This window comes from Lynx rufus, unplaced genomic scaffold (assembly GCF_022079265.1).
Source record: "Lynx rufus isolate CCGP_SWC_20201006 ecotype Redwood Valley unplaced genomic scaffold, mLynRuf1.p SCAF_20, whole genome shotgun sequence".
Classification (NCBI taxonomy): domain Eukaryota; kingdom Metazoa; phylum Chordata; class Mammalia; order Carnivora; family Felidae; genus Lynx; species Lynx rufus.
The window spans coordinates 21,237,279-21,263,059 of NW_025814835.1; the positions used below are offsets into that span (position 1 = coordinate 21,237,279).

Sequence of the window (25,781 nt, forward strand, 5' to 3'; positions counted from 1 at the left end):
GACCCGGACACCGCCCCGCCCCAGGCTCCGCTTGCTCGAAGCCAGCTCCGCCGTCACAGCGGAACGCGACGCCCGCGCTCGCTTTCAAACTGATCCAACATGGCGCTGGCTTGCGGTGCGCATGCGTGGCGCTCGGCGCCCGGGGCAGCTGGGTGAGGGGCGGAGGCCGCAGGGGAAAGGGGGCGCGGCAGGGTCTAAAGTCGCACTCTCGGCCGGGAAGTGTAGTTTCTTCGTCCTAGTCTTTCTGGGGGTGGGGGGCGGAGGGGGTGGTTGGTTGACTCTGGACAGCTTCGTCCGGCTGCCCCGCTCGCCCGCCCCTCCTCGGTCACCACTCTCTGCGGCTACTCCGCGCAGAAGATAGGCTGAACTTCCCTCGGCTGGCTCCCCGGGAGTGTGTGAGGGGACGAGGTGGGGAAGGAGACTCGGGGGCGCTGGCGGCTGCCGGTTTGGTCTCGGCCTCCCCGCCTTCAGAGCACCCCCTCCCAGGATAAGACACCATCTCCGCCGGTGGTGGAGGGGCAGCTCCCCGGACCACTTCCTTCCCTCCCTCCTCAGTGCCTTCCGCATCCCATCCCTGAGCCCGGTCCTTCTGGGCTTGCAGCCAGCCCCTCGCAATAGAGCAGATGCGAGATTGGAGGAGGGAGTTTGGTCAGGGATGGGATTTAACAAATTCCTTGGGGACCTTGATTCCCACGGAAGAATGTCAGTGACCCAGCACGGATTGGGGACCCAGTCAGGCAGCCCAGAAAAAGGGAGACTATATACGAACAGATGTAAAGACCACTAACAACATACGTGATTCTGTCTACGAGGCTGGGACAGGATATGAGGTGCGAAGAATCCAGTTTCAACCAAGTGGTGTATCCAAAAAAAGATGTCATCTCAATATTGGTTTATGTTTATTTTCCACTGACCCTGTGGGTGAAGATATCCTTGACCATTACTCCACCGGAATATGTTCCAGTCCATCCGATGTTACATCACAAGGTAATGGCCCTGTAGTCCTGCTGTTTGTTTTCTTCTTTGCACCCTCTGTAGCCCATTAAACTTAACCTTTCCTTTTTTCCTGGCAAACGAAAAAGTCCACGAGCTATAAAATGCAATTGAGTGGTTCAATTAAACACGTTTATTGTGGCAGGAAGTGCTAGTGATTTGAAAATGAGTAAGTCTGGGGCGCCTGGGTGGCGCAGTCGGTTAAGCGTCCGACTTCAGCCAGGTCACGATCTCGCGGTCCGTGGGTTCGAGCCCCGCGTCGGGCTCTGGGCTGATGGCTCAGAGCCTGGAGCCTGTTTCCGATTCTGTGTCTCCCTCTCTCTCTGCCCCTCCCCCGTTCATGCTCTGTCTCTCTCTGTCCCAAAAATAAATAAACGTTGAAAAAAAAAAAAAAAGAAAATGAGTAAGTCAAAGTCCCTGCAGGAGTTTACACCCTAGTGCTATATTCCAATAGTCTGTGCTTCTTTAAATCAGTCAGTATCAAGTATGTTGCTGATAGGAAATAAAGAACTGTGTTATATATGCTGGGGCAAGCACAGATCAGGGACCAGCCAAGGACTGTTAATGGCATGAGCTTAAAAAGTTAGACATCTTTATTTACATTCCACCAGAATGTCTTTTTAACCAGTCCTTCTTTAAAATAATTTCTTAAAGTTTCCTTTCATAAACAGTATTATTAACGCTTCTCTTACTACTTTTTTCTTTCATCATGGGCATATATAGCAAATGTGTCCTAATGAGGGTATAAAGTGAAAATAAAGAACACTGAGAAAATATTAAGGAAATGATCAAATATATTGACCTAATTCATGGATCAAAATAATTCTTCTTTGTTCCTTCACAGGTTAAGAGATATGGAGATCTCCACAAGGATTTGGAGAAGAGTCCCAATAATTATTAAAATTCTGGACTAGATCTATTAGGAAAGGTAAAGAAACAAAGTCTACTAGGAAAAAGGAGTTGTAATGGTTTACTAAAGCTGTTCAAATGTAGATGTCAACTAGGTGTTATGCCTTGCTGGAGAACAAAATAAGAGAAGGTGGGTTTATGATCCAACCTAGACCTTTAGGTGAGAGCTAATTAAGACATGGTTCTGATCATTAAACTTTAAGAAGGCTTATTGAGGCAGCTCTTTGGAGAGTTTTTTAAAAGGTAGATTTAAATGTGTCATTTCAAGAAAAGAAACTAGTATTTCTGATCATCAAGAAGGAGCCCCACACTGTTTCAATCACGTTGGCATATATTAACTCACTTAATCCTTATAATGACTCCATGAGATAAGTATTACTATCCCCAATCTATAGATGTAAACATTGAAATTAAGGGTTAAGCAATTTATTCAAAATAATGTAGCTTGTGGTGAGAGGCAAAGTTAGGATTTGAATCCAGACGTGTGTTTCTTCCCACCATACCAACCAGCTTCCCGTAACTGAAAACTAGATGATGGGCCAAGGGACCAATGAGACTCCAGTTTCCTGAACCCATTCAGAACAGAAACAGTATCTTACCTGTTTTTGCCACACCTACCACAGTACCTAATCCCTAGTAAAGGATTTAGTAAATATGTTTATATTGAACTGGTTTGAACTTGATCCTGTCTGAAGAGGTGAAATTTAAACAAGACACCAATGAAGAGGAATCTGTCATTCATATTTGGGAAGAATGTTACAAGCAGAGGGAACAGTAAGTACAAAGACCCTGAGGTAGGAAGATGCTTGGTTGTATTTGAGGAACAGCCAAGTCAATATGATTGAAGCTGAGTGGGAGAGAAGGCAGGTAGGAGTTGCCTTTGGAGAGGAAACCAAGAGTCAGATCATTTAATGCCACTGCCCTCACTTTAAAAAGACTAATTCCTGGAGCACCTGGGTGGCTCAGTCTTTTGAGCCTCTGACTTTGGCTCAGATCATGATCTTAATGATTCATGGGTTTGAGCCCTGTGTCGGGCTCTGTGCTGACAGCTCGGAGCCTGGAGCCTGCTTCAGATTCTGTGTTTCCCTGTCTCTCTGCCCCTCCCTGCTTGTGCTCTGTCTCTCTCTCTCTCTCTCTCAAAAATAAATAAACATTAAAAAGAATTTTTTAAATAAATACATGAATAAATAATAAAAAGACTAATTTCCAAGAACACTTGATCATCAGATGATGCAGCTTTACAGGAGTAAGGAAGCATGATTAAGCCTTTGGAAATACTAATGATTTATTGAATGCTTATTATGTACCAGGCATGGAGTAGGACAGTTAAGTGCATTATCTCAATCCTCACATTAATTCAACATTTAGTTATTATCCCAGAAAATAGGAAAACGGAAATAGTAAATAATGTGGTTCACAATTAGTGGCAGAGACAGAATTTGGCCAAGTTCTCTTTCAGTCCAAAGCCTGCTCTTCGTAGTATACCACACTTCCTATTTGAAAAACTATGAATAAGGAAGAAGGAATTCATATGTGCATGCATTTAGCAATTATTAAATAAAAACTTAATTAAAAAACAAGTAACGATTCTTCATTACTATGTGACAGGCACTGTAGAAATAGTATTAAAATGTAATACAGCATTTTAAAATTGTTTTGTATGATTATATTCTTACCAGTCATCTGTTTTTACAACTTTGCAGGTAGATGGACTATAAGAGGCTTGCCCAAGAAACTGCTCAAGAAATTTTAGGATACAATCAAGATACATCAGGCTGGAAAGTGGTTAAGACTTCAGTAAGGAAACAAATATGGTTCAAGAGTTTATTTTTTAATGAGAAGCAATTCATTATGTAGACCTTTTAAAATGTTTTTCTTTTACAAACCAAAAAAATATATTTTTACTTTTTGTTTGTTGGTTTTTATTTTTCATTTTTTTTCTGTATCTGACAGCTAATTTATTTCTGGATTTTTATTCCCCTTTGAGAAAAAGATAACTGTTTCCAGCAAGGCTTCTAAAAGATTCCATGGAAATCTGTGAGTACAGTTTCCTATTGATAGACGTTTTGAATTCAATGGCATTGATATATCTAGAATTCAGTGCTGCTTCACTGGCTATAACATTGCTTGATAGTAATCAGGAAATAGAAATTATTAAGTCACTAGTTTAAATTTGGTATTAATAAATTAGAGCAATTATGTACCACCTAATCATTTTCAAACTTGAACACAACCAGGAAAAAAAGTCTTTCCAAGCGAACAGTTCACTAAGACAGGAAATTTCTACATCAAGAAATAATTACTATAAAAACAGATTGGTGTTTCCTTGATAACAGTAGTGTTTTGCAGCCTTTCAAACATTTCACCTTTCGTTAAATAAGCCACTATAAAATAAAGTTTTTTTCCCCCAAGTCATTTCTCTTGCTGATACATGTAATGTTTTCTGAAAGCTGCTTTTAAGGATATTTTTGAGGATCCTGTTATTTCAGATATAACTACACTGAGGGTAGTGGGCTGACATTTTTAACCTTATTCTTAAGAGTTGTTCATTCATTGTTCATGATATCACATTAATGCAAACACATCATATGTTATCGAAATCAAATTTTATTCCATTCCTTTTTTTTGGGGGGAGTCCACTTTTTCTTCATTTTGTATTTCTTGCTCTTTTTTATCTGACTAAAATTTGCTTACCTTTTGTCTCAATCCAATTTTTTTACTATAAGACAAAACTGGTATGCCTTGTCCTACTCATTTTAATAATTATCAGGAAGATAATCCCTGCTTTCATTGTCTAAATAAGTAATGATTCTAGGGACGCCTGGGTGGCTCAGTCGGTTGAGCGTCCGACTTCGGCTCAGGTCATGATCTCGCGGTCTGTGAGTTCGAGTCCCACGTCAGGCTCTGTGCTGACAGCTCGAGCTTGGAGCCTGCTTCAGATTCTGTGTCTCCCTCTCTCTTTACTCCTCCCCCGCTCATGCTCTGTCTCTCTCTCTCTCTGTCTGTCAAAAATAAGTAAACATTAAAAAAAAATTTTTTTTAATACAAAAAAAATAAGTAATGATTCTAATAGAGGCGCTTTCAAAAACAGACCGAGGAGGGAAGTAGGTGAGGTCAATGCCAGTGACACTAGAGGAATAAACTCTTAGAAAAATATTATAGCTTGTTGGCGTCTTACATACTGGACAAGTATAGACAGCCACCTATGCGTCAAAGAAACCTTGGAAGTTATTTATTCATTCAACGATACTTCTTGGATATTTGTGTGCAAGGTACTCTACCACACCTAGAGCCATTCAAGGAGTAGCTCCAAATGGGCTGTTTTAAAGCTTTATGGAGATTTTTGATCAGAGGCATTTTACTCTTTCATGCAAAACTAAACAAAAATTGGGACTTTTTACACTCACATTTTAAGTGAAATTTATACGCACTGTGTACTAGTTATTGATGCACAAAAATATCATACCCCATTTCTTAGTGTCTTAACACTATTATCCCATGGTCAGGATTCCAGGTGTAGCTCAGCCTGGTGCCTCTGCCTCAAGGATTCTTAGAAAGCTGCAATCAAGCTGTCACCTGGGGCTTCGGTCTTATCTGGCGGCAGCTCTACTTCCAAGCTCACTTCCATGGTTGTTGGCAGAATTTGGATCTTCCTGGGCTTGTTGGACTGAGGGCCTCAGTTCCTTTCTGGCTCTAGGCCGGAAGCCTTCCTCAGTTCCTTGACATAGGGACTGCTCCACAGGGCTATTCACAACATGATGTTTGCTTTCCTCACAGTGAGGAGTCTAGGAGAAAACAAGAGAAGGAGCAAGTAAGTCAGGAGCCAAAGCCTTTCTGCAGCCTAATCTTGGAAGTGACCTCTCATCACTTTTGGAATATTCAGTTTATCAGAAGTGAATCGCTAGATCCAGCCTGACTCAGGGGAAGGGGAGTCCACAAGTGTGTGAGTACCAGGAAGTGGAGATGAGTGGGGGCCATGTTAGAGACTATCACACACGGGTTTTGGAAAACCGTCTTTTAATTCTTTTTTAGAGTTGCGCTAGAGTCCAGTAAATATCAAACACAGCTTTAAAATGAGGGTTATGGGGGCAGCTGGATGGCTCAGTCAGTTAAGCATCTGACTCTTGAGTTCGGCTCAGGTCATCATCTCACAGTTTGTGAGTTCGAGCCCCGCATGGGGCTCTGCGCTGATGGCACGGAGCCTGCTTAAGATTCTCTCTCTCCCTCTCTCTCTGCCTCTCTCCCCCTCACTCTCTCTCTCTCTCTCAAAATAAATAAAGAAATAAAAATAAGTTAAGTTTGATAAAAGGTAATGCAACCGTTTTGCATACTTGTTTTCTCAAGGTCAACCCACAGATTCTTCTAAATTTGCCATGTTTAGGTACAGAAGGAGAGTATGACTGGACCAGTTTTGTTTTGTTTTTTGTTTTTTTTCAAAGTACCTCTATTATTCTGTGTCAGCTGTGGCAGATATTTAGGTTACTACAAAGGAAACTTGTCTGAACATGTTGGTCAGGTTGGTCTGCCTCGGTCAAAAATTGACCTCCCCTGGCCTGGATTGAGAAGAAAGTAAGAATTGCAGTCAAATCAAAGGGAAAATCTAGGGAAGCTTACAACTTTTCCAGTACATCAAAGAGAGCTCCACGTTTTAGTTACAGAGTTGGAAATAACCAAAGTGAGAAACATGAATATGAATTTAGAATGGGCAACAGAGTGTGAACATTGCACACTTTCAGCTAGATAGGATGGTCTAATGCTATTTGCCAAACTAGTATCTGGGAGAAATGTAATCCCTCAAAATGCCCTTTAAGGGTAAAGCGGTTGCATTATCAAATAAGTTATTCTAAACACTCCAGACTATATTCTCTTCTTGGAAATACACTCTTAAGATCAGAGAAATCCTAGTGTAAAGAAACCTATTTAACTTTTCCACATGTTTTTGACCAAGGACAGGCTTGTAAAATATTGGCCTGGATAATGGATCTCTCATCTCAGATTTGGATTCTAATAGAAGCTCTAATTGACTAGATATGTACAGAGAAGTGATTTATTTTTCATTATTTCCCTGCTGTCATTCCAGTGTAGGCCATTACCATCTCTATCTGGATTAGCTCAGTAACTCCTGATGGACTCCATGGATCTATTCTTACTCAACTGTATCCTGTTCTTCACACAATGGTCAAAGTAGATGCTTGAAATAATTCAGATTATGTCACTCCCCTACCTAAAATCTTCTAAAGCCTTCCCATTGCATCTAAAGTAAAATCCAAGCCCTTTATCAAGCTCTGCAAGGCACTATCTAACCCTAGCCTACCTCTCTGACCTCTCCTACCATTTCACCCTCGCTCTCCTACTACCGTTGCATGAATGCAATGAACTTAACCCCGCCTCAGAGCCTTTGTAGTTGCTCTTCACTTGCCTGGCATGTTCTTCCCCCAAATCTTTCCAAGGCTAATGTCATTTTTGTCCTCAAGATCTCAGCCTCATTGCTCTTTAGAGTGACCTTCCTGGCCACACCCACTTGCTGTTTACTACACCACTCTGCCACCTTCTTCATTTGCATCTATCACTATGTGAAATTTATCTTCTTCCTTTGTTCTCTCATTTAGTATATGTCTTATTAGAATATAAACTTGGGACACCTGCGTGGCTCAATCGGTTAAGTGTCCGGCTCTTGGTTTTGGCTCAGGTCATGATCTCACAGTTCGTGGGATTGAACCCCATGTCAGGATCTGCACTGTCAACATGGAGCCTGCTTGGGATTCTCTCTCCCTCTTTCTCTGCCCTTCCCCTGCTCACATGCTCTCTCACGCACTCTCTTTCTCTCAAAATAAATAGTAAAAAAACAAACAAAAAAATACTGTAAACTTGATGGAAATAGGAACCTGAATAGGGACGAGATTATAAAGAAATCACTTTTGTTTGTCACAGTATCCCTAGCACCTGAAGAGTGTCTATCACATAGACACTCGGCAAATGTGTATTGACTGAACTTATGGACTTTAGTTCTATTATATTGGTTGCCAAATAGAAAGTATTTAAATTTCCCTTGTAACTACAGTACAAAAATATAAACCAAAGATATCTTCTTAGCACTTCACCTTGATTTCATAATTTCATACCCAAAAAGTTCCTTTTGTGGTTTGCTTGGAGCACTTGGGTATATGCAAGAGAAGAGTGCCAATTCTTTGGTGGGAATTTCTTTTTTTCCACCCTCAAGGGATGTAATACAGATTACCAGCACACAATTCAACACTACACATTCCCCAAAATGTTAGCAGCAGCTAACATTTATTAATCTTTTACTATATGTCAGGCAGTAGGCTAATAATTTTCTTCAATGTTTAATTTACTCCTCTTAGATCCTACAAGTATTTTCTAGCCTGCAGTTTTTCCTTGCATACATCACACTCATGTTTCTTTGCATGAATGCCTCATAGTTTTTTTATTGAAAACTGAATATTTAAGTCATGTACTGTGGCAACTCGATACAGATTCCACCCACCCACCCAGGGCTTGTTGTTATATTTGTTTATTAGTTGGGTGGTTTGTGTAGACTAATTCTGGAAGTCTATTCTGCAGCCTCTGATAATCCCTGCTCTGATTTTTTTCCCTTGTTTTTATCCTTTAGCCTGTAGGAGGGATCAACATAAGCCATTTATTGATCACAAGTTGTGCTTAAGACCCCCAAACTAGCAAGATTTTTACCCTTTACAGTTGGATCTGTGTGTAGTTTACAGGCTGTTTTCACAATTCAGCAGTTTTATGATTTTTTCCTGCACTTAGCCAGGGACAAGTAACTTGGAAGTTCTGTAACCAGTCACTCCTCAGAGGGAGCACTCGTGGGCATACAGACATTCTTCCAGAACAGCAGCAAAGAGTATGATTTTATTTTAAAGTAGTCAGGATACATTATGTGTCAGAGGTTACACTTAAGTCTCTAAAGGCAGTAAGGCTTCAATTCTTTGTTGATTAATCTGTATGCAGCTTGGAAAATGCTTGTAAGTCACCAACCCATACCTTGCATTGAATGCTCCCGTGAGGGGCAGCCTAGGACATCCATTCTGATTGTTTCTGAATAGGAGCAGCCTGGTACATCCAGTATAATTATTCTGAGTGGGCAGTCTTTTACATCCACTCTGATTACCCCATAGTAGTGGCAGCCTGGTACATCCAATCAAAATGCTTGAGTAGGACCATCCTAGTATATACACTCTGCTTGTGCTGCATAGCTGCAACCTAGTGTATCTAATCTGATTGCTCAGAGTAGGGGCAACCTAGTATAACACCCTTTGTTTTGATTAGAGGCTTTGACTTCTTTGACTTATTGCTTTGACTAGAGACAGCCCAGTATATCCTCCTGATTGCTCTGTATAGGGGAAGGCCTGTCTCTTCTTACTGCTCTGGAGAAGGGGCAGCCTTGTACATAAACTCTGATTGCTCTGAGTCTGGGCAGCCTAAGGCATCCAATCTGGTCAGTTCCGGTGGGAGAGCCTAGTACATGCATTCTGATTTCTCTGAGTTCGGGCAGCCTAGTACATCCCCTCTTTTCTAGGTGGGAGCTGCCTAGTACATACACTCTGATTGCTCTGAATACGGGCAGCCTATGTACCTACTCTGACTGTTCTGAGTAAGGGTATCCTCGTACATCCATTCTTATATCTGAGTAGGGGCAACATAATACATCCACTCCACTTGCTCTCAGCAGGGACAATCTACTTCATGTACACAGCCTTCCACACCACAACCCCCCTGCCAGGGATAAGTGTGATCTTATGTTGTTCATCTAGCTGTTATCTCTCCCTACTTCTGGCTGGTCTTTTGTGCTTTTGCACTAGTTCCATGTAATTCCTCTAATTGTTCACTAACAAGATCTGTATTTTTTTTTTTTTTTTCAAAATTTTCTCCACATTTTGTTCCAAATGAAATCCATCTTCTCAGGCATAGGTGAGATACTGCCAGCTCATTTTGTCTTGCTTTTGCCCCTGAGCAGAGCCTATGCACTATTATTGGAGCTGAGTGACGCCTCCATCCATGAGCAGAAGGGGGATGTGAGGGCGACATTGGGGAGAGATGCTGCTATGACTTCAGTTTGTGCTCTTAATGTAGCAGGAAGGGGAAATAGGCCTTAGTATTTACGCCTGTTGTGCCCTGGACAGAGCCCTCTTCCTATCAGTAAATTCTGGGTGGGATAAGGAAGCCTCAGTCTTCTCAGCAGTGCCTGCTGGGAATAGAGTTTAACAGCATGAGCTGAGTGATGTCAGTGACCCACCCCTCTAGGATAAAACCATAGCCCTAGACTGGGAGCTAGTGGGGAGAGGGAGCCCCTCCTTGTCTTCCAGGTGTGAAAAGGGTTGGCTAGAAGCAGATCGTAGCTCAAATGCTACAGACTCTTACTTTTCCTATCTAGATTTAGTAGATATTCTTGAATAAATGTTTCTCCATTTCCTGAAAGCCCTTTGGTCATTTTCTAGAGAATTTCAATAGCTATTTTTTAAGGTAATTTTCATCAGTTTGTTATTGTGAAACAGTTGTTGTCACTGTGGAGGAGGATTTACTAAAATTCTCACACAGCTACTCTGGAAGTCCCACCCCCAACTCTAATATCACATAGGATATGTGAAAAATATGATCACTAAAAGCCCATGAGTGTCTCATCATCTTACAGATGCTTCCCCAAGTTTACAGTTTCTAGTATGCCAAAATAAACACTTTATATTATTTTTCTCCTTCTCAACCTCCTAGTTACTCTTCTGGCAGTGCTCATTCACAAAAATCATAAAAGGCCATAAAGTATTTAGAGACATTAAAATTGGTATGTTGCTATAAATCCACACATACCAAAAGGTTTTCATTGCTGCCTGAAATCTTCATGAAATGTATGGTCTGTAAATAAAGTGTAACTTCACATATACTGATCAGTTATTCCATATAGCAGCTAAAGCTGGTTAGAAACTGTAAAAGACAAGAGAAAATAGTTAAAATATATACTTCTTTAATTTTGAGAGAGAGAGCATGAGCAAGGGAGAGAGGCAGGAGGACAGAGAGAGAATCCCAAGCAGTCTCCAAGCTCAGTGTGGAGCCCGGTGCAGGAGGGATTAGATACCAAAACCCTGGGATCATGATCCAAGCCAAAATCAAGAGTGGGACACTCAACCAACTGAGCCACCCAGGCACCACGGTTAAAATATTTTTAATTTAACCTGAGGTCACTTCATGTATAATGAGCACAAAGCTTTAGTGTAGATCGTAGTAAAATATCTAATGAACTGTTCATCTTAATGATCAATAGATATAAAAATATAGTTTAGATCCAAATATGACAAAATTGTTATCTCTGAAAGAGCCATGAACACAGTAGATGCTGATACCCAAGACGCATTAATGTTTTGTTTTCAAAGAGGCTTGATATTTACATATTTTTTTAAAGCCACTAACTCTAATTAGTGAATTAAGACAAGGTCATTTTTAACTAGCAGCCTACCCTTTGCCCAATACAGAGCTTTAACTGTGTTTTATAATCTTCCAAAAAGCGAAATAAATAATTTCTGCCTTGTAGTCATATAATACCTGTAACTTATACTTTTCTCACCTTTACAAATGACTGGGAAATAAACATATTAACCATTGAGTAGATAGTCTAAACCAGGGGTTGGCGTACTTTTTCAGTGGAGGTACAGAGAATAAGTAAATACTTTATGCTTTGCAGCAACTATGGTCTTTGTTGCACCTACTTAGCTCTGCCATTATAGCATAGAAGAACAACACATAAATAGACAATACATTTTTACGCCATTGTAGCATGAAAGCATTATACATAAGTAGACATAGACAACCCATGGTGAGTAAGTATGGCTGTGTTTCAACAAAACTAATTACAAAAGCAGGAAGTACACTAGACTTGACCTATAGGCCATAGCTTGCCAATCCCTATTCTAAACAGTAGATATGAAAAGTCACAAATCCTTAAATGTTGATAAACTTATAGGTATATTAGATATCCCTAAATTACATGAGATAGTCAACTCTTTTTAATGAAATAGGCTTTGTGTTAGGTGATCTTGCCCAACTGTAGGCTAAAGTAGTGTTCTGAGCACAATTACAGCAGGCGAGGCCTAAGCTGTGATGTAGATTAGGTGTATTATTGTGCATTTTTGGTTTAAGATATTCTCAACTCACAATGGAGAGAGCTTATTGTAAACCCCACCAAATCTTATTTATCTTAGTGTAACCCCATCAAAAGTCAAGGAAGATATGTATATGTTAGTTAGAAATATCAAAAGGCAACGGAATGGGAAAAGATATTTGCAAATGACATATCGGACAAAGGGCTAGTATCCAAAATCTATAAAGAGCTCACCAAACTCCACACCCGAAAAACAAATAACCCAGTGAACAAATGGGCAGAAAACATGAATAGACACTTCTCCAAAGAAGACATCCAGATGGCCAACAGGCACATGAAAAGATGTTCAGCGTCGCTCCTTATCAGGGAAATACAAATCAAAACCACACTCAGGTATCACCTCACGCCAGTCAGAGTGGCCAAAATGAACAAATCAGGAGACTATAGATGCTGGAGAGGATGTGGAGAAACGGGAACCCTCTTGCACTGTTGGTGGGAATGCAAATTGGTGCAGCCGCTCTGGAAAGCAGTGTGGAGGTTCCTCAGAAAATTAAAAATAGACCTACCCTATGACCCAGCAATAGCACTGCTAGGAATCTACCCAAGGGATACAGGAGTACTGATGCATAGGGGCACTTGTACCCCAATGTTCATAGCAGCACTCTCAACAATAGCCAAATTATGGAAAGAGCCTAAATGTCCATCAACTGATGAATGGATAAAGAAATTGTGGTTTATATACACAATGGAATACTACGTGGCAATGAGAAAAAATGAAATATGGCCTTTTGTAGCAACGTGGATGGAGCTGGAGAGTGTGATGCTAAGTGAAATAAGCCATACAGAGAAAGACAGATACCATATGGTTTCACTCTTATGTGGATCCTGAGAAACTTAACAGGAACCCATGGGGGAGGGGAAGGTAAAAAAAAAAAAAAAGGACGTTAGAGTGGGAGAGAGCCAAAGCATAAGAGACTGTTAAAAACTGAGAACAAACTGAGGGTTGATGGGGGGTGGGAGGGAGGGGCGGGTGGGTGATGGGTATTGAGGAGGGCACCTTTTGGGATGAGCACTGGGTGTTGTATGGAAACCAATTTGTCAATAAACTTCATAAAAAAAAAAAAAAAAAGAAATATCAAAAGGTTAAAAACTCTTCATACTCCAAGTTTACAATATAACTAGAGAGAGAGAGATAACTCATTATGTAAAAAAACAATCAGTGGTAGTATATACATATCTCTTAATAATTTTGTACTTAAATTTTAACTGTTATCATATCTGACTTCTTTTTCACAGGACCTGATAATTATTCAGGTTGTTTTCTCATTGTCTTATACAGAGCTTCATAATAAGCTCTTTAAAACTTTGTAGATCTGAAGGAAGGAAACATTACATAGTAAGGAAATTTGAGGATATCTTATAGAGAAAATTAAGGACTAACTGAGCTTTTAAAGAGAAATTAACATACAAAGAAATAGTCTAATGAATTCCTTATTTGTTTCCCAAATCATAAAAACAAAGTTTCAGAGGAAGAATCATTCATAAATATGACTATTTAGTGTAACAATACTGTTTGGTTTTTATCTCACTCCCCCCAGAAATTATAACTTTTTAGAGGTTTAAAATTTTGATTTTACTTAAACCTATCCCCTCAGGTTGGAAAGAATGATTAACTGGGAGAAGAGTAGAGCCAATATTGTTCAGACTTCATTTTAGTTCAACAACCTTCTCCTAAATACTGACTTTTAATCCATTTTTCTCACATTGTCTTAATTTCATTGATGGATAGCCAAATCTAATTTCACTGATGGATAAACACAAAGGTTAGTTACTTGCCCAAATCCTGACATGCAAAAAATAAATGAAATTCAAAAGTCAGCGTCTATAAATAAAGTTCAGTTGTAACACAGACATGCCTATTCATTATATATTGTCCATGGCTGCTTTACTGCTACCCTAGCTAAGTTGAATAGTTGCAACATAGATCATGTGGCCTACAAAGCCTGAATTATTTACCGTCTGGCCCTCTCCCAGAGAATTTGCTGACCACTGCTTTAGACCACATTACGTCCATAAATTAAGAATTGGGCCTGGGGGCCTGGGTGGCTCAGTCTGTTAAGCAGCTGACTTCGGCTCAGGTCATGATCTTGCTGTTCATGAGTTCAAGCCCCTCATCAGGCTTTGTGCTGACAGCTCAGAGCCTGGAGCCTGCTTCAGACTCTGTGTCTCCCCTCTATCTCTCTGCCCCTCCCAGCTTGTGTTCTGTCTCTCCGTCTCAAAAATAAATAAACATTAAAAAATTTTAAAAAGAAAAAAAAGAATTGGGGCTAAAAGATACTGTACGTATAAACACACAAACTTCTCATCAATTGCATTTGGCTTATGATAAATATGGCAGGTAAATATTTATGAGAAATATTTTAGAAAAATCCTAAAAGAAAGTAGCCCCTCTAATAAGACAACTATAAAACATTATAAACAAGATATGTAGAAAAATGCATCTTGAAATAATTTATATTAATTACTGCAATGCTTATTTCAATAAACCTGGCTACTTCCAATTGAATACTAGTGTTTTGAATTGCTGATATTACCTAGAAGTGTTCTTTACTGCTATTTGCTAAATTAGCCTACTATGTATGGTACATTATATTTTGAGCTAAGCCTAAACGAGTAAAATTTTGAATTTTCTCTATTTTGTTAACTATAGATATCGTGTTGAAGGAATAATTCCAGAATCAACAACTAAGCTATCTGAGTTCCTCTACAAACCTGAAAACAGAGTTACATGGGATAAATCATTGAAAGTGTACAATATGGTACACAAGATTGATTCGGTAATTTGCTGTTTGATATCAGACTTCTACTGTATCAATATATTTTTAGTTTTATTAGTGATTTGAATATATTAAACCTGTATGATTATAGACACTTCATATTTTATAGACTCAATTGAATTGAAATCTTTATAAAAGCCTTAAAACTTCCTTCTTTATTAGTCAAACGTTTAATTCTAATTAGCTTTATTCTCTTGTAAAGGCTTAGCACTTTCTGAATCTATCCAGCTTTCGTGCAGACATGTGCCTTTGGTCTTGAGGGGATTGAACTTTATGTATTCACCTCCTCCATTAGGTAGAAAAAAAGATGAAGCATGCCTTCTTGATGGGAAGTCAGTAGATTTACCTTAATCATAATACATTAGACAGCAGGAACAGTGCAGACACATACTGTAACTGTTTTTTTAAGAGTAAGGTTATAGTATGGAATAATATCTATATATTGTGGTTATATAAACCTATATATCTACTTATATAGTTGTGGTTTTAGGAACTTTCACATACATTGTCTCAAACAGATGAACAGGGGGAATAAAAACAAAGAGAAAAAAGTACAGGTAATTAGAGTAGAAAGTTTAAGTCACAGAGGTGGGAGGAAAGACCAAATGTAAGAGACAAGAAAAGCAGCACACTATAGACCTCTTATTTATTAAGACAGCTATACTTTATGGTATGTACATTACACCCCAATAAGCTGTTTTTAAAAATCGGGTCATAAAGTGAACTTTCATGATTTTCATAAACAATTACACGTGTAAAACTTCAGGTCACTGGGTCTTTGGTTCTTTGAGTCTCCAAACCATATTCCACACGTCAAAACAAATATCCTACTTATCTGCCATCACCTTATCATCTTCTCAGAACTTAGGTTAACTTTACCTCCTTTTATTAAATTGATTTTAAAGCCTGGGAGTTGGGGGAGGTTGTAGAAAAGCCCAGGAAAGTAAATGTTTCATTTTATAGAGATCACCTGAAGTTCCTATCCACAAAAAACACCTATCTATTTCTCTCTTGGGATTTAAACATACAGTTTGAGAAGCATAGTCCACCACAAATGAAGATTCACACATTTGGACTGTCTCTTTCATGACTGCGTGACACTAATCGCGCAGTTCCTTTTATACTTCATATGTTCCTGCTGTTGCTGCCAATCAACTGTAATAACTAGATTTGGCATCAAAAAAAACTTAACTGATCCAGAGAAATTATGTGACTTGCCCAAGGTCGCATACCAGGCAGAACCATGCCTTAACACTTGATCTCCTGATTCCAATTCTATGTCCTTTCCAATATATTACAGAATCTCTGAATACCATTACACTGCACCAAGAATTCTTTTACCTTCCTATGAATGTTTATAGTATGCATCTCCAGGGATGTTTTAATTGACTCATTCACCTGCATTGGTGAGAGAGGGATTCCTACTCTAGGGTTTATGAGGGTGATCAAAGACAGGACATCTGACACTAGACAAATGAGATCAACACCAGTTTATCAATCATTAGTCACAGTCCAGGAGAGGAGGACTGTTACAACTTTGTCAAATTGGCATTTGTTAAGTAGAGCACAGGGTGCCAGATGGTGAGCCACAGTTCAACGAAAGACCACAAGAGAAATTGAAATAGAGAAGTTTCTTACTCACAAGTCCTGGAAAAGGTACACGGAACGCCTCCAGGAGCCACATGGGGAGGTCAAGGCAGGCCGCAGGCAGAGAGAGGCAGGCCCTGAGGCACCTGAGCGTCTGTGAGTAGAGTGCTTTGGGATTCCTGGGCTAAGGCCAGATTGGCCAATTCAAACCAAAAAGAGCAGGTCACTTTGTAAAACACAAGTCCCAGAGGTGTCCAAGGACCTCACGAGGGGAAGGTTGTGGGAGGCAGGGGAGACCATTGATCGGAAGGGGTGTTGGGGAAGTTACATCAGGAACTGACATTTCCTTGTGACTGTGGTGACCAAGGCATGCGCTTGCGGGGGGGGGGGGGGGGGGGGCTAGTGTCAGTTTAAGGCCCCCACAGGCGCAGTGGCCAAACAAAAAGTTTACTGAAGCAGCAATACCATGGAGTAGCTTAGCTAAACTCCCAAGGACACACCGCCATGGAGGGTGACATGGGAGTTGCACCCAGGAGCAGAGTAAATAACCAGAGGTTGTGCAAGACCGGCGTTGTGGTGTCAAGAGGTTGAGGTGACCCCTGACTCCTACAGGAGGCTGTGATTGGTTGGATCAATTCTGCTGTCCAGCAGGGAACTGAAACCCACCACTCAGGGACAAATAGGAACTGTGGCTGATCCTGTGATAAGGGGCATTGCCTGGCAAAGGGGCCTTACCTGTAGGAACAGAATGGGGAGAATACCTTGCAGTTAGGCCATTTAAGACTCTCCCAACTTCAGCAGTCGTCAAGGCGGCACATAATACTGGTCCTTAATTTTAAGGCCTTATACCACAGGGTGCTAAACCAATATATTTATCAGAATATGTTACCTAACCAGTGTGGACTGGTAGAAATACACTGGGAATAAGGAACATGGGTTCTAGTTCTGTACTTATCTCTAGTTTTGCATGTGATTTAATCTGTTAGGCTTCGGTTCCTTCGTCTAAAAATTTAAAGAGTAGATAATAACGAAATTCCTTTCTGAATTTTCTGTGCTTACATTAATTCCTCACCAGATATTTGATTTCCAGATTACTTTCTCCCATTTCTGTACATTGCCTTTTCATTTTATTTATGGTTTCCATTGCTGTGCAGAGCTTTTTTGTTTGATGTGGTCCCACTTGTTTATTTTTGCTTTGGTTGCCCTGTGCGTATGGTTATAGATCTAATGTTCCTCTAACACTGAAAATGCGAGCAGATTTGATGATGTTCTTCTAACTTCAAAGCCCCCTTCTTTTTCCAAATAGTAGCTAATGTTATGCAGTGAAATTCTCTGGGAAGAGATACAAAGGATAGATATGAAGTAACTGTTGCAATCTTTACGGTTTGATTTGTTCCAGGACACATTCATATGTCATACCATTACACAAAGTTTTGCCATGGGCTCAATTTCCCCCCGAGACTTTATCGACTTAGTATACTTCAAGCACTGCGAAGGGAATATGGATATTATCAGTTGTAAGTTGAAGCATTTTGCCCATATTTTGGAATTACTATGAGTCATTAATAAATTTTGTTTTCCTTTAACTCACAGTTTGGGAGAAACTGCTTTCAATTAATTTGTTATTCTCTTTATTTGGTGAGACCAATAAATGTATGTATAATATAGACAAGCCTGAGTTTTACCCAACTCTGGAGGTGCCATTTATATCAGTCAATAATTATGGCATCTCTTGGCCTTTTTGCAATTTATACCATGCAGCACTGAGTATAGACAGATAACTTGTAGGCTGAAACTTCACAGCATACATTTTAAAACTACTAAGACACAAAGTTAATCTTTGGATATGCTATGTTATATATGAATTATGTAGATTGGGCATATCCAGTAACTGATAAAATTCCTGAAGAAATTTTCATTAGATGAGTCTTTACATAAATGTGCTTATATATCTTTTAGAAATTGGAAGTTTTGATATATCCTTAGCCTTCCCAAAAATGTGTCACTCTGTAAAATGCAAATGTGTAGTCTTTTCCTAACTTGCTTTATTCACTTAACACATACCAGTTCATACTTGGACTCAGATAAATACAGTAATTCCTGGTGAAGGGATTTTGGTAGGACAGTAGCCTAAAGTCCTGTTTTTCTCCAGAATTCAATTTAATCTCACCATTCCTATCTGAATAATCTTCTCTATTGTAAACTACTTGGGAGTAGGGACAATTAAGTGTTGTAATTATTATATTCCAACAAAGTTTCAGTTATTCTATGTCTGTAGTACTCTAAATTTCAGATACTAGACTACTACATAGTTCTGCCCGCTCAAACACAGCTCTGTTGCAGCATAGCAATAAGGCCTGATATTCATCACTTGTATGTGGCTGTCCCTTGTAGTTTCATGTAGTCGTCATTGAGTTGTCTCCTTTTAAAATGAGAGTGCATAAAAGTTTATTCACCATCTACAGCACAAAATACTATATGTCTGAATTATAGATCTGTTATTTTCTGTATTTGAAGGAGACCATTTCAATCTCATTTTTAGTGGTCAGAGGGAAGGTAAAAAAGAAGTATGGAAGAAGTTAACATCAACAAATAGTAGTAGTAATCCGTCATTCAGTGATCAATACTAAATTTGCTTTAAGCAATTTTCTTAAAATGAATTTTTGATGAATACTGAGTTTTCTTCTTAACGTTCCTTTTGTTGTTATTTAACTTACTACGCAGCTTGCTTTGAGCTAAATATTTTGTGTGCATCATTTCACCAATGAGGAAACTAAAGTTCACAGAAATTAAGCTACATTAGCTAAGAAGCAGCTGAACCAGAACTAAAACTCAAGTCTTCTGACTTTCCAAACTCTGGGTTAACTATATGCCTCATAAAAGATCCATACTTGTTTCTGAAATACAACCAAAAAGTTTTAAAGAAAGACCAGGATAATCTCCGTATTTTAAACAGAGAAACACTATGTTAATATCACTTCCAGCAGTACCGTTATGCCAGCACAATAGGATCTGTTGAGATGATGAACTCGCCGTGAACAGGGAAAATGCATTCAGCCTCATTTGTCCGCTAAGTGATTTACATTGCATTTACCACAGAATTGATTGCCTGTGTTAAAATCCTAAAAGAGAAGTCACCATCTCTGACAAGAGAAGGATTCAGTTGCCAAGAAAAAAACAAATATATTTTTAAAAATACTTTTAGGGCACCTGGGTAGCTCAGTTGGTTAAGCCTCTGACTCTTGATTTCGGCTCAGAGGAGGATCTCATGGTTGGGAGGTTGAGCCCCACGCTGTCAGCACAGGAGCCTGCTTGGGAGTCTCTCCTTCTGCCCCTCCACTGCGTGCATGAGCACACAAGTGCGCTCTCTCTCTCTCTCTCTCTCTCACACACACACACACACACACACACACATAAATAAATAAATACAATGTAAAAATATTTTCAGAAAGGGTATATATAATTATCATAAACTTAGAATCAAATCACCTCCCTTCTACATTCACATACAGTATAGCTATGCCACACAGTTCTTAAAACAAATTCTACTGATTTTTAATTATCCTCTGAATTAGCTACAGGGAATTGGCAGAAAAGAGCATTTAAACCATCTTTACTGACAGACCAAATAACTACATCAAATATTTTATTTAAAAAATTATTAACAATTTATATGTAAGTATTGAATCACTATATTGTACACCTGAAACTAATATTCCACTGTATGTTATCTAACTGGAATTCAAATAAAAACTTTAAAAATACATAGGGGCGCCTGGGTGGCTCAGTAGGTTAAGCATCTGACCTCAGCTCAGGTCATGATCTCACGGTCTGTGAGTTTGAGCCCCACTTTGGGCTCCGTGCTGACAGCTCAGAGCCTGGAGCCTGCTTCCGATTCGGTGTCTCCCTCTCTCTCTGCCCCTCTTCCACTCATTCTCTGTTTCTCTCAGTCTCAAAATTAAACATAAAAAAAATTTTTTTAATATGTAAAAAAAGGATCTAACCCTAAAAAAATAATAAATAATAAAAAATGGTTAGTAAAATTTATAAACCTGATATCTTCATAGAATAGTCTTTTCCTTTGTGATTTTTTTTGCTTCAAATCTCAGGAGCTAATTAAATGATACTTTTAACACATTTTCTTGTATGTAAAAGGTAACAACATCTTTAGAGATACTAGAATGAGATCATTTGAGAGGACAATAATGCTCATACAGGCATTTTCTCAGTTTTGACCTGTGTGCACATACATATGTACAAACATACATACACAGGTATAAAACTAATATCAATGCTGACAATAACTAAATTAAATTAAATGCTATATCACACTTTTTTTTAATACACTACTTCAAATAGAATTTTTCATCTTTGTGGAATAGTGTTCATTTTCTTTCTTTTTTTTTTTTTTTTAAATCACTTAGCTAACAGTGTGGATTTTCCAGCATACCCACCATCGTCAAATTACATACGTGGTTATAACCATGCTTGTGGCTATATATGTTCTCCTCTGAAACAGTAAGTGTTACTTGCATTTATTTTATTTTAACGGCTTTTAGTTCAATTCTTAACTAAATTCCTAACTCATTGGTACAAGTATATGCCAGCATATTCTGTTAGGGGGGAAAAATTGCCCCTAAGTGTAATTTAAATGACAATTTTTATAAGTGTTTTCATCATGAGAATGGATAATTCCCTACAAAGTATGATGTGAAGTCTCTGGGATGAGTCACACATACACATGCATTGCCTGCCTCCCATCCCTTCACCCCCAGTTAACTTTCACCTGATGCTTCAGATTTCCCCATTAGAGTCACTTCTGTGAATTATTAAGCAATTTTTGTAAATTACACTTCCCAAGAATTATAATATATTCACTATTATCGGCAATGAATGCTTCGTCCTAAATGAATTCTTTCCAGTGGACCACCTACAGATACCTGCAGAATGAGATGTACAGTAGGTAAATTTGGAAAGAGCTGGAGAAACCACAGATGACCAGCCTAGGGGTAAATGGTGACATAAAATACACATATTTCGTAAATGTATGTACATTAATTCAAGGTAGCTCATTTCACAAATTCCTTAAGTTTTGATTTTTGCTAAATGATTTTATATAAGTAAAATATATCAGCACATAAAAACTTGTAAAATTTTTTATTGGCCAGGTATAAACCTCTCAATAGGAGGGGAAAAAAAACTTATGTGAAGAAAGTCAAAATAAAATTACATTTTAGGCTGTATTCCTTAACGTGTTCTCTACTGAATTAGAGAACCAAAAGAATTTCACAATTATGTACATTAATGGACAGGATCATTGGTGCAGATGATATGATGGTGATACATGGTCTTTCTACCCACCTGTCACTTTTGAATCTATGGTCAAGACTGCATTCTCCACAGCAGGAGAAAGCAACACAAGGGAAGGGGTAGTGCTCCGAATCAACTGGGTAAATCAGCCACTGGCGGGGACTCTAGTCAGGAAGCTACACACTCTAAGGTGTGCATCACAGCCTGAGGCCCCGTCTTGCATCTTAACTTTCCACTGTCAAAAACATGGAACAAAGGGTGATCTAGACGTCCCATTTCGGGCAAGAGCCCTGCCTAGCATCCTGTTAGAGAAAAGATGGTTTCATTCATAGTCTCAGAGAAAGGTACTAGTAGAAAATGATTCTTCTGTGCCACGCAGCACAACATTTTGGACAACCAACATTTGTAAACTAGTCATGTAGTAAACTTACAAAACTTATTATCAGGGGGCACCTGGGTGGCTCAGTTGGTTAAATGTCTGACTCTTTGATTTCGGCTCAGGTCATGATCTCACGGTTGGTGAGATCAAGCCCCACATTGGGCTCTGTGGTGACAGCGTGGAGCCTGCTTGGGATTCTCTCTCTCTCTCCCAAAATAAATAAACTTAAAAAAAATTATCAGTAGTAAAGGCACTTTTCTAGTAAATACTGGAAACTCAAAGAGATTTAAGACCTTACCCACGGCTCGTGAATATTCTCAATCCTGCCACCAGAGACACTTTTGTGAAAATAGTCTAAACTGCATAGAGATGAGTATGGGAAAGGGACACTCACACAGTTTGTGGGAGCAGTGGTCTTTATACCCCCCAAAAGAATTTTGTAAAACTGTACTCCACCTTGCATATTTGTAAGTTGATATTGAAATTCTGCATAGGATTAAATATAGAGGATGCAATTTATGGCACTTTAAGTATTGATACTTTTTTAAAAAGTGTTATATCACTCTTGTAAGCATATCCAATAGACTCTAAATACCATAATAAGTTGAAACCTACCATAACTCAATTTCAAAATACATACAAACTTCAACACTCAGGAATTTACATCATTCTTTTTCTCCTTGATTCCCACATTCTTATTTTCTTCCCTCATATAATTTGATCCTAATAGAATATATGTTGGGGCACCTGAGTGGCTCAGTCAGTTAAGCATGCAATTTCAGCTCAGGTCATGATTTCATGGTTCATGAGTTCCAGCCCCACATCGGGTTCTATACTGACAGCTCAGAGCCTGGAGCCTGCTTTGGATTCTGTGTCTCTGTCTCTCTCTGCCCCTCCCCCCCCCCTCAAAAATAAACATTAAAAAATAAAAATAAATGAATGTTACAAAATATATGTTGTATTAGATTAAATTGTTATTAAAAGAGCAAAATAAAAATATATTACCAAATGTTACATAGCTATTAAATATAAAAGCCAACTGTTACTGAAAACATGCCTTGATTATTAGCAAAACTTAGGTAGCATTTGCTCTGTGCCAGGCAGTCTATACACCGTCTACATATATTGGCTCATTGGTCTTCCCAATAACCTTATGAAGTAGGTAGTATTACTATCTCCATTTTGTGGAAAAGAAAATGGAAGCCGGGAGAGATTAAGTAATTCTCTCATGGCTAAACATAGGTAATAGCAAAGCTCAGCTTTAAACCAATCCAGACTGGCTCCAGAGTCCATGCTTCTAACTGTTACACTCTTTTATCTGTGTATTGGTGATACTAATAAAATGAGATAGCACTTACTATTGTCTACTCCAACTTTGTAAGTACTGAGAAATTTTTTTTGAATAAGTGGGTTAAAATGAAAAGAGTATAATTCTAGGACTGTCATTAAATGCCTTTGAAATTCTCTTGTGTTATGTACCATAAATTACGTAGAGACCTATAATCAAAAACATTTTTTAATCAAAAACTATTTTTAATGACAAATAATTTAGATCCATAAATTTTATTGAAAGCAAAGAATTGACAACATGATTTATTACCCAACTCACTTCCAATTAATCAGATTTTTCCTTTGGTATCTCAGAGTTGTGTTTTTTGTTTGTTTGGTTGGTTTTTTTTTTGAGTAGACTCCAAACCCAGTGTGGAACCCAACATGGGCCATGAACTCATGACCCTGAGATCAAGACCTGAGCTGAGATTAAGAGTCAGATGCTTAGCTAACTGAGCCACCCAGGCTTCCCTCTCAGAGATTTTTACATGCCAGAGCAAAGCACTGTAGTATCACTCAGTACTATTCAGGGAGGGTGACGGGTATACTTGTGTTCTGTAAAGCAACAGAGGATCATATGAATATGCTGGTGGGAAAGGAGAAGCCTACATCTCCATCAAAGATGGTCTCAGATGAGTTTAGGGAAAAGGTACATGTGAAGGTTAGAGACCTGAAAATTTATTCCCTTAAATGTTATTATCCTCTCACACCCTTTGGAAAGTCTTCACATACTCCAGTTTGAAGATCACTGGGTTAGAATACGAAGTACTACAGTCTTCCTAATGTCACTTGGAAAGAATATTTCCAAATGTTAAATGCACAAAACCTTTGACCTAGAAACTCTATGTGTTTGTAGAAATCCAAATGGATCCATTACAAAGATGTTTTATTGCCGCTTTATTTGTATAGCAGCAAAAAGTGAGAAACAACCCAAATGATAGTCCAGAAAGGTCTGGTCACATAGAGAATGAAATACTGTATGCAGTCATGAAAAATATCTACGCCGATTGGTATGTCTCAACACAGAAAGAAGTGCATGATGTCCTACTAAGAGGAAAATAAAACTAGTTGCAGAAAAATACATCTCATTTTTGTAAAAGCAAAAATGTGTATGTGTGTATATGTGGGGTAGGCAAACGTATATGCATATATGTAACTATCTTTATATATACATAGGCAATAGTCTGAAAAGATCCAATCAAAAGTATAGTAAATATCTCTGGGAAACAGAATAAGGAGAATAATTATGAAAATTCTGTTTTGTTTAAATTTTTGTAAGCACATATTAATTTCGTAATTTAAAAAAGTTAACAAAATGACAAAAAGGACAAGCTGACTGAAGACTGTAACATATAGTCTACTTAATATTTTTATGGAAAACGTTTATGAGTGCAAATCACTCTGCCCCTTTTTGTGCCCTTCCTTCCTCCCCGCCTTCAGTAACTGTTTGTCCTATCATAAGCACCACGAAGGGAATCGATGGTGAATAAGACAAGGATCCTGCTTTCTATGAAATTATAAATTCAGTAGATAAATCCAAAAATCTTTATATTTTTACTGCTTCCTTTGTTTATAGGAACCCAGCACATTCCAAACTAGTGATGTTTGTCCAGACAGAAATGAAAGGAAAATTGTCCCCATCAATAATTGAAGCAACCATGCCTTCCAACTTAATAAGCTTCATCCTCAATGCAAAAGATGGAATAAAAGCACACAGAATTCCATCAGGACACGGATCTCATCCTAACGGCCACTCATCTTTCCTAAAAAAGAAATGAGGCCACAGAAGAGCATGCGTGGCAGTCATTGCCACTCACCTCCAAGTCAATGTGCATAAATACTGTGAAACTTTGCTGGACGGTATCCTTGTACAAATTACTGAAGGCACCTTGTGAAAATAAGAACTCACAGTTGTGCAAGAGAACAGCAATCAATATAGTTTTTAATCTCATATAAGAATGATGTGAATAACAAGTGTCCTTTAATGTACTTTTATCTTTTGTTTTGTTCCCCCTGGAAAATGCCCTGCAAAAGAATCCGTAAGAAAGCATACACAGTCAGAGGTCAGCATTAATTAAAAATTAAAATATATTTTCAATTGTTTTTTCTTGGGGCGCCTGGGTGGCTCAGTTAACCGTCCGACTTCTGCTCATGATCTTGTGGTCTGTGGGTTCGAGCCCCGCATTGGGCTCTGTGCTGACAGCTCAGAGCCTGGAGCCTGCTTTGGATTCTGTCTCTCTCTCTGTGCCCCTGCCCCACTTGCACGCTCTCTCTCAAAAATAAATAACCAGTTAAAAATTTTGTTTTTTCT

The 25,781-nt window shown here is 38.8% G+C and overlaps 1 protein-coding gene across 1 annotated transcript; it reads left to right on the plus strand.

Annotated features, from left to right (window-relative positions):
- The first annotated feature begins 237 nt into the window (after nt 1-237).
- Nucleotides 238-25,601, plus strand: STARD6 (StAR related lipid transfer domain containing 6). The gene is made up of 8 exons (XM_047086366.1): nt 238-987; nt 1,838-1,921; nt 3,606-3,703; nt 3,861-3,939; nt 14,739-14,865; nt 17,852-17,969; nt 20,877-20,970; nt 25,047-25,601. Exons 3-8 carry the CDS (start codon nt 3,610-3,612, stop codon nt 25,246-25,248), a joined length of 714 nt encoding a protein of 237 aa, XP_046942322.1. The 5' UTR covers nt 238-987; nt 1,838-1,921; nt 3,606-3,609; the 3' UTR covers nt 25,249-25,601.
- The last annotated feature ends 180 nt before the right edge of the window (nt 25,602-25,781 follow it).

Coding starts and splice junctions, on each gene's coding strand:
- STARD6 (XM_047086366.1), top strand. CDS start 3,610: ATGGACTATAAGAGGCTTGCCCAAGAAACTGCTCAAGAAATTTTAGGA. Junction 14,866..17,851: donor TGGTACACAAGATTGATTCG/GTAATTTGCTGT, acceptor GATTTGTTCCAG/GACACATTCATATGTCATAC. Junction 17,970..20,876: donor GAATATGGATATTATCAGTT/GTAAGTTGAAGC, acceptor TAAATCACTTAG/CTAACAGTGTGGATTTTCCA.